This window comes from Populus euphratica, unplaced genomic scaffold (genome assembly GCF_000495115.2).
Source record: "Populus euphratica unplaced genomic scaffold, PopEup_1.0 scaffold277.1, whole genome shotgun sequence".
Lineage (NCBI taxonomy): Eukaryota > Viridiplantae > Streptophyta > Magnoliopsida > Malpighiales > Salicaceae > Populus > Populus euphratica.
The window spans coordinates 328,406-338,162 of NW_011500109.1; the positions used below are offsets into that span (position 1 = coordinate 328,406).

Here is a 9,757-nt window from a genome sequence, read left to right on the forward strand (position 1 = left end):
TATTATATTTAGAGGTTTAGAGGAACATATAGTATTATCATTTATAGTACAATATTATTTTTTTTCGCTAGAATTTTAGCAAAAATTTCTTTATATTTTTTTAATATCAAGCTATCGACTTAATCAATTTTCATAGCCTACAAATAAAATTTCAACATATTTAACACAATAAAAACTTCTTTTCTTTCTTTCAAATTTCCTTAAGTAAATCAATTATTATATTATTTCAAAATATTTCAAGTAATGGGACAATTAACTTAGTTACAACATGAAACCAACATATGTTCATATTAATGCAAGTCACACTTAAAACTTAGTCTATGTAATTATAGTCATATGGGTTCAAAAGAAACTAATTAAGATACATTATTTATATTTAATTTACATTTATATACTACTTGTTCACAAAATTATATTACATAACAAAATATATGTTGATTGCATAAAATTACGAATGAGATATTCACTAGTTACGACATTGTGAAGTGCTTGTAATTTATATATTACCAAGTATAATTAGTTTATAAACAAAAAATATTTACTATTACTTGTATATACAATTATTCTCAATTCATACAATACACATGATTTAACAATACGATATCTTTCCTTGCCAAATCAACACTTATTTCAATTTTACATTATGAATTTCTTCAATTGCTCGTTAACTAGGGACTAATCCCAGTAATAATAGGGACTATTTTCTCTAATTTTTCATTAATTAAAAAATTATCTCATTAACCGAAGATCCAAAATCTCTATCTACCCATTAATTAGAACACTAATCTCAGATCCCTACTATTAGCCGGGAACATGATACGAACTTCAAGTACATGCAATACAAAAACAAGATACCTGGTACCACACCTGTGGAGGGTTCTGCCATGCAGCAAATACAAAAACAGAAGAACATGACTTCGAGTACATGCAATACAAAAACTAGATACCTGGTACCACACCTTCAACAAGGATACAATTAGTCGCATTTTCTCAGCCGGTTTATTCTCTGCAGTAATCTTCTCCTCCGTCGAGATTCCATATCGTTGTGCCTGAAATCAGCAATGGTGCTTCCAGAGAGATAATGGCCATTTTGTATTCCCAGGGGACTCCCTCATCCATAATAAGAAAATCTTGAATCATTATTATTTACAGATATATTAGTATATTAGCTTCGCATGCATTGGAGTTCCAATAAATTTGAATTTTTTTATTTAAAATTAATATTTTTATGTTATTTAAAATTAATTTTTTTCCTGTAATTAAATTTAATTATAGTATTTATTTTGAATTTAATCAATAAATAAATAGATTTGGATGAGATAAAATTTATTTTGTTTTATATTTTATATTACCATCATTACCTTTATTTTATTTTTTAAAGATTTCTAAAAAAATAAGGTATTTTAGAAAAAATAATTTTATCATCAATATATATATTTTTAAATTATAAATCAGAGATATTAACTTTTATTTATTTTTATAGTATTTTTATACATTAAATTTTATTTAAAAATTAATTATTAAAAATCAAAGTTCTCATCTTGATTTGCCCCTTGAGCAAAGCCCATAAAAGTAAGAGAAATTATTATTTATTTTACACAGCAAAATAAATAATCATGGAACGAAAAAACATTTGGTTGATGTCATAAAATATAGAATTTAAGTACAGCAAGCAATTCTCTGATCCCTGTGAAGTAGCGAAGCAGCCACAGCCCTTCACGTCTCCCTCACAGGTCAGCCACAGAGTTCCCACTGTTCTGTCTTTCTCTCCCTTCAACCAACCAACGCAAAGGTATAATCTTTTTAAGTTTAGCTGTTTGAATTCCAAGTAGCTGATAACAATGAACAGATAAATGATTAATTCACTCAAACAATTTTTTCATGTGGGTGTTTGAAGTGATCGAGAGAGTAAGAAAGAGTAAGATTAGCAAGTATGGGTGAGGTGGAGGAATCCGGTGAAATGAATAGCAGTGAAAGGCTCGTGGGAATAATTTATGATGAGAAGATGTGTAAGCATCATACTCCTGATGATGATTATCATCCAGAGAATCCCAATCGCATTAGGGTTATTTGGAACAAGCTCTTAGCCAATAACATTCCCCAAAGGTGCTCCCTTTATAACTTTTTTCTTTTGGGTAAATAGTATTGATGGTTTATGACTGGACTTATTATTGTTGTTATTACCTTTGAATCTTTCAGGTGTGTGGTTTTGAGTGGGAAAGAAGCAGAAGATAAGTATTTAATGGCTGTTCACTCTGAAAATCATGTTAATTTGATTAGAAATATAAGCTCCAAACAGTTTGATTCACGAAGAGATAGGATTGCTTCAAAACTGAATTCAATTTACTTTAATGAGGGATCATCTGAAGCTGCTTACCATGCGGCCGGCTCCGTTTTAGAGGTATTTTTTTTGTTATTAATATTTTGACGTATTTTAGGATGCTTGTCCTTTGTTTATTGTGTTCTATCTTATTTTTCAATACTGTAAAGATTTATTGAAGATTTCACACAAAGATGACGTGTTTGGTAAGAGAAGTTTCTATGAAATTAAGTGTCCTACTTTAAGGTGGTTGTATTTTTCTGTATGATTTCTTAAGCTCTTGTAAAGACAATAATTGTAAGTTCAGAATATCAAGTGTTCCAAATATATTCATTATTAGGCTGACTACTATGTCCTGTTTTGCTTTACATTTGGCTTGCAACTTGCAATTTCTATACTGGATATGAAGCTGATTTTACTTCATTGAGTCGTGAATTATGACTAGTTTAGTAACAATATGTCATCAGTCAAATTTATTTCTAATCATGAATGTGTTTTCAACTAGCTTGCTGAGAGAATTGCAAAAGGGGATTTGAATTCTGGTGCTGCGATTGTTAGGCCTCCTGGACATCATGCTGAATATGATGAGGCGATGGGTTTTTGCCTATTCAATAATGTGGCTGTGGCAGCGAGTTTTCTATTAGATGAAAGAGTGAGAACTATGTTTTTGTATTTACATGTGTTCAAATTTTATTTTATCCTTGAATGTAGTTTACTAATATACTTTTTGGTTTTTAAACTCTTACTAACATGCTGTCTTTTTCAACATTTCATCTTATACTTGTTACCTTTGAATATGACAGCCAGAATTGGGTGTTAAAAAGATTTTGATTGTTGACTGGGATGTTCATCATGGAAATGGCACTCAAAAGACATTTTGGAATGATTCTCGGGTCTTATTTTTCTCTGTCCATAGGTACTGTATACATTTAAGTTCTTAATTTTCTCTTCCATCATCCTTTTATCACAAGCCCCAACTTGGCAATATAACCTTAGTAATATGATGTCTATATCTTTATCTCTTGATTCTGATATGTTTTCATTGAAGCATTTACATTTTTTGAGAGGTAATTTTCGATGTTTGTCACAGATTGTCAGCGATATATCCAACTTCAGCTTTTTAGCAAGTGATTTATCAAGCTTTATCTTGTCATAATTTTATCTTTGTTTTTTTTGTTGGGATGTTTTAGGTTGACACTCAATTTGTAATTTATGTGTGCTATGGATAATAATTTTACTTGTATCTAATCATGATGATTATGTGGCTTGTGAATTTATGTAGGCATGAATTTGGGAGTTTTTACCCAGGGAATGAGGATGGCTTTTATACTATGATTGGAGAAGGACCAGCTACGGGATATAATATAAATGTCCCTTGGGAGCATGCAAGATGTGGGGATGCAGATTATCTTGCTGTTTGGGATCACATCTTGATCCCTGTTGCTAAGAAATTTGATCCTGACATGATTATAGTATCTGCAGGATTTGATGCAGGTCTGATTTCTGCATTTACTTTAATTATTTTTTGTTATGATTGTGTTTTAGGTATTTCACTAGAGATTTAGCTTTGTATACACGTCAAAGCTCTGTTAAGTGTAATAGCCTTGACTACCAGATGCTCACACATTGTATATAATGCATGAATATGCACATTATTCTTTTTCATATGCCTTAAACATGACCTTGAACACAGCGGCCTTACAAGCAGATCATCACAAGTAACAGTTGATTGTTTATGCAGGTGTAGTTATGCCTAGTAATACATGTTTAGGAAACTAAGCAACTTTTCAGAATACATTGGATGCTTAATGCCATATTGTAATTCATTATATTAGTTAAAATGTTCTTTTGGTTGCATTTACTTCTACATTAAATATCTAGGCATTCCTTTGTAATTTATGTATAAGATAGAAATCATATTCCCTGTTGTATGTTGATTTGGTGTGTGCTTATAATAATTTTATGAGATAACTGGCTTTTTGTTTTTTATTTTATTAAGTTTTGTTTTACATCTTTCAACAGCTGTTGGTGATCCTCTTGGTGGATGTTGTGTCACTCCATATGGATACTCAGTAATGTTGAAAAAGGTTGCTGCTGCAGTTAACTTTTTTCTTTCTTTCTTTTTAAATTTGTATGGTATTTTCATAGTGATGTTTCCTCAACTGAGGGGTAAAGACTTCTGGACTTGTACAGTAGCACATTTGATAGGGATGTTACTTGCATGAGAAACTTAATTTTATTTTTGAATTCTCTAGGTTTTATTTGAACTGCCTTTATGGGTGGTGATTGGTTTTTTTTATAGGGATCTTACTTGCATGAGAACATAACGTTTTTCTTTATTTATTTATTTTTAACTTTTCTTTTCAGTTGATGGATTTTGCACAAGGCAAGATTATGTTGGCATTAGAAGGAGGATACAACCTTGATTCTATAGCAAATTCATTTCTTGCATGCATGAAAGTTCTTCTTGAAGACAAGCCTGTCAGTGGGTCTGTAGAGGCATACCCATTTGAGTCGACATGGCGTGTGATACAAGCGGTAAAATAGCATATTTGAATTAAACCAGATTGTCTTTTCCCTCCACCAGTATCGATTTTTGCTTTTTTCTGTAATTGTTTTTTTCAATCTCAAGCGACGTGTGTCAGCTATTTTCTATTTGACTAAAACATGTATTATTTATTCCCCAGGTTCGCAAGAAATTAAGTTCCTACTGGCCTGTACTTGCAGATGAATTACCATTAAAGTTGACTATTCAAAATGCCCCTTATCCGGTAAGGCTTTTCTTAGAAGGAACATCCTTTCTCTTGCAAGTCTTTCATGTCATAGTCTCACCAAATTTAAAAGCAGACGATTTTTTTATGGGTGAATAAAAACTTGAATTTGTGGGGGAAAAAGTAGATAGTGCAAGGCATTGAAGGACATGATTGTAGAATTACTATTAGACATAATACCTGACTGCTGGTGATCTAAATGTTGTTCTCGAAGGAAAAGAGTTTTCAACTTAATTTTTTATATTTCCTCGTGCAATTTAGATATGTTTTGCTCACTGCTTTCATTTTGATGTTTTTGCCTAAAATACAGTTCTGTCTAACTCCAGTTGTGTTCCATACTAAGATAAACATTTTTCATTCCAGCATATTCTTATCTCAAACTCTGACTCTGAAAGTGAGGATGAAAAGGCTCCAAATATTGATTCAGAAATTGTTCAGGAGGTCATGGAACCCTTTTCGAAGCTGAAAGTTGAAGATAACCAAGGTAACGAGATAATTTGAAGCCAGAAGACGTCAAAGTTGAATTATTCTGTAATTTCATTTCATTTTACATATTGTCAACGAAATGCCAGATCAAGTGGCTACATCTTCTACCTCTTGGAGATCTGAGCTTTCAAAGATTGACATTTGGTATGCTTCTTTTGGATCAAATATGTGGAAGCCTAGATTCCTATGCTATATTGAAGGTGGTCAGGTACTATACTTGGTATCATAGTGATGTTACCACACTGAATGAACACGGTTTTAACAGATTCAAAGCATTTCTTAGGTTTTGGTCCTGTGCATTTTAAAGTTTGTGCAATTAATATCTTGAAAATTTGAAAGAGTTCACCTGCTTTAGCATATATCAATTCCATTTTTGTAAATGACTTTCAGGTAGATGGTATGAAGAAGCCGTGTACTGGTTCACTGGACAAAAACCTGCCAAAAGAGATTTTATGGAAAATTTTCCCACACAGACTATACTTTGGTCGTGATTCTACACGTGCATGGGGCCCTGGGGGAGTTGCTTTTCTTCATCCTGATAGTAGTGTTGGTGAAAAAACTTACATGTGCCTGTATAAAATAACGTACGTTCCTGTTTCTTTTTCTTTTTCTTTTCCTTTTAAATTTCTAATGTATATTTCTTCCTCTCGATGTTTTGAAGTGAATCTTGGTCTTTGTTGGATTTTCAGGATAATAAATAGAAAATTCATGAAAATGATTTAGGGTTTCTTTTTATTATCCACTTTATTTGTCTTCTCACTTGCTTCCTTTTTTTTCCTTCTCTGCACAGACTAGAGCAGTTCAATGATGTTTTGCTTCAAGAAAATGTACCGAGTTATCAGATGAATTCACCTGTATTTGATTTGGCTGCACTACAGTCTATCAAGAACAAGGGGTCCATTTCTTTGGAGGTTTTCAAGGTATGTCATATTTGTTGTGCCTGGCTTGTATCAGGCTGCAACAGACAACAGTAAAATACTATTTTACATTGTGGGTTTTGTATTGCTCGCAAAATTCACACTTTGTTTCTCATGCAGAGCGGCTGGTACCGTAATGTTGTTTACTTGGGAAATGAGCGTGACATTCCTATACTGACTATGACGTACACACTCAGACATTTTCTTTGCTGTTTGATTTTATTTTTCTGAATTTTTCTCTAAGCATTTCGCACTCTGTGATTATTCAGGTGTTCGATTTCTGATGTTGAAAGCTTTAAACTTGGAAAGTTTCCCTTGCGCCCTCCTTCTAAAGAGTATGCCAATACCTTAGTGAAGGGCCTGGTTGAAGGTCGGCAACTCTCAGAACGGGAAGCCATTGCTTACATAGAAGCAGCTTCTTCGAAACCACTGCGTTAGCAACCTCAGTCTTATTTAATATCTTCATGTAAATGTTTGAAATCAGTAGGCTTGATGAAACAGTCGTTCGTGCTCTTCGGACACCGGAAGTTTGAGAGCGTATGTACTGTGTGTGCTATGAATAATCCTGATTCTGGCCAATGATGTGTGCAATTGGCATTGCTGTTGGTTTGAAGATCCCTTTGATCAATGATGTGTTGCCGTTCATCTTTCCTCCTACGACGACTCATGTAGAAGACATCTTTAGTATGTATTGTGTGTGCTATGAATAATCCTGATTCTGGCCAAACCTTTCAACATTGGCAATTGGCATTGCTGTTGGTTTGAAGATCCCTTTGATCAATGATGTGTTGCCGTTCATCTTTCCTCCTACGACGACTCATGTAGAAGACATCTTTACTATCTATGCTGCTGATTTTCTTTTTTATTCGGAATATTCTTGATTATTACAAGTATGATTGCACATGCATGGTCAACCATGTTTTCTTCATTCGTCCTTTGTAGAAAATTTTATTCTGAGGTGATTCACTCATTATTTTCACACTTAGGTAGGACTTTTTAAGTTTAAACACACCTCCAATACCAGTATTCACATGCTGCAGCGGTAGTAGGAGTAATTATTTTCGGTTCAGATTAATAAAGTATTCACATGCTGCAGCAAGTGGTGTTAGGAGTAATTATTTTCGGTTCAGATTAATTTTTATTTATAAAAAATAACTAAACTGATTTTTTTATTAAAAAAATAACCAAAATTGAATCAAAATCGGTTTAAACCAACTAATTTTGATTCAATTATTTTTCAAAAAAACAAAATAGCAAACACCTATATTATGTTTTGGACTTTTTTTATAGGCTTATAAGTAATGTTAATATTGTCTAATTTTATTATAAAATTCAAGAATATATTTAATTTTTTTTACACTGAATATTCATTTATATTACATTATTAGTGTCTATTGTGTTTAATATGATGCAAGCCTTCCTACTATTAATTTTTTTTTGGAGTAAGACTCTTATATCAAAGTTTAAATAACACATCAAATTAAAATTTAAATTACAAAGCATTGCTTTTAAAAAGGGCTTAAAAAAAAAACAACCAATAACCTTACCATAAAATACTTCATGCATTTTTTAAAAAAAATTATATGTATTCACCCAAAAAGCATGCAAGCATCCATGAATATCGTTGCATTATAATTTTTTTAGGAACTTACAATGGAAACATGACATCAATTAGCTAAAAAAAGCTGAATGACTTTCAGCGCAATACTCTGGCAGTTAAGCCAAAATTAACTCTGAAGTTGTTTGAATGATTACATCCATACAAGAAAAAAAACAAGCTAAAGTCTTTTTAGCTAACATTAAAACGAACGGAGGATGATTGTCATATCTAGGCTAAGCATTCACTCCTCCTCCATAGGTACTTCTGGATAATCAAACCTATCTTCCTCAATTGTTTTATTTATCACCGAAACAGAAGATTGTGATAGGAAAGTCAAGGAATCAAGAATTTATCCGAGTATAATTGCAGTACCAAGGGAGAGAAAACATGTAAAATGTCACTTAGCAGTAACTATTATTGTAGTTTTTTTTAAAAAAAAACAAAAACAAATCGCTCCATTATAAAATCATTGACTTCATGCTTATAAAAAGCAAAGCAGCACCTTCAATATAGATTATGCCAGCACTTGAGCCAACATATTCACAATATACCAAATTAAATACATCCCAAAGAGGTAAAACAACTATATTTATCCCATATAGCACTGCATGTCAATTCTAGATATGTTCAACATTTTACACAATTAATCTGAAAAATGAAACTATGAAAGACAGCATTCTACACAATTAATTTAGTGGTATGCGGAATACAATTTTTTTTTATATGTACATCATCAGTCATGGTTAATTACCTATAATTAATTATAATTGTAAGATGATAAACCTTGGATATACATTAGGACCTATCACCAAATTATATTTGTTAGACTGGGTTACAAGAATATGTAACCATAATTAGCAAAAATAGCACATTAAGCACTTAAATGTCTGAACAAGGATACAGGTAAGCAAATATCAAAAAACCACCTCTGACCTCTCAAGTCTCAATGGTTTACAAGAAGCATTAGCATCGATATAAATGAAAATATATAAAGCATATGTTAAAAAAAGAAGAAGAAATCATACGTAGTGTGACAAGATTCAAGGTTGAGTGCGAGAGAGGGAGTCAGGGAGGTGACTGATTTGCTACATCTGGAGGTTAGGTATGGTGATTAGTGTGTGCCATGCCCATGTGGGAGAGGGAGGTGGCTAGTTTGTTAGATTTGAAAATGAAGATTGAAGCCTTGTTGAAGATCTACCAATCTGCAAGATGAAGATTGAAAACTTGTTAAACGACTAGATCTGGCCATGAAGTCTTATACAGCGATGGAAAAATCATTTTTTACCAGGCTGAGTGTGAGAGATTGAGATCTAAGATTGAGATCTAAATTCTAAGAATGTGCGAGATTGAGATTTGAGAGTTAAGAGACTTGTGAGGGCTAGGGGCGACTTGTGAGGGCTGGGGGGTAACAAGTAAGGAGATGCTAGGATTAAAAATTATAAGGTACTTTTATAGTGTTTTTTTTAATAGAACCCATTCGATTTGATTTTTTTAGTTTCAGGTTTATTAAATCAAAATTGAATTAAATAAAAAATTTTAAAAAAATTTTATTTGATTTAATTAGGTTTTTTTTTACAATTCAGTTTTTTCTATTATTTTTTTTTTATTTTCTTAGTTTAATCAATTTTTCAGATTTTTTGCACATCCCCTAGTTAATGTGCAT

The 9,757-nt window shown here is 32.2% G+C and overlaps 1 protein-coding gene across 3 annotated transcripts; it reads left to right on the plus strand.

The window, feature by feature from the left end:
- The first annotated feature begins 1,638 nt into the window (after positions 1–1,638).
- HDA05 (histone deacetylase 5) lies at positions 1,639–7,294 on the plus strand. 3 transcript variants are annotated; one of them, XM_011004510.1, is made up of 15 exons: positions 1,639–1,790; positions 1,888–2,106; positions 2,200–2,401; positions 2,826–2,972; positions 3,124–3,236; positions 3,603–3,814; positions 4,343–4,407; positions 4,688–4,858; positions 5,008–5,091; positions 5,455–5,575; positions 5,664–5,785; positions 5,968–6,161; positions 6,368–6,497; positions 6,615–6,679; positions 6,764–7,294. In XM_011004510.1, the coding sequence occupies exons 2-15, from the start codon at positions 1,934–1,936 to the stop codon at positions 6,930–6,932; spliced, it is 1,968 nt and encodes a 655-aa protein (XP_011002812.1). In that variant the 5' UTR covers positions 1,639–1,790; positions 1,888–1,933; the 3' UTR covers positions 6,933–7,294. The 3 variants fall into 3 exon arrangements, with proteins under 3 accessions (XP_011002812.1, XP_011002813.1, XP_011002811.1); XM_011004511.1 differs by having other exon boundaries at positions 1,639–1,788; positions 1,895–2,106; XM_011004509.1 differs by having other exon boundaries at positions 1,701–1,792; positions 1,898–2,106.
- The last annotated feature ends 2,463 nt before the right edge of the window (positions 7,295–9,757 follow it).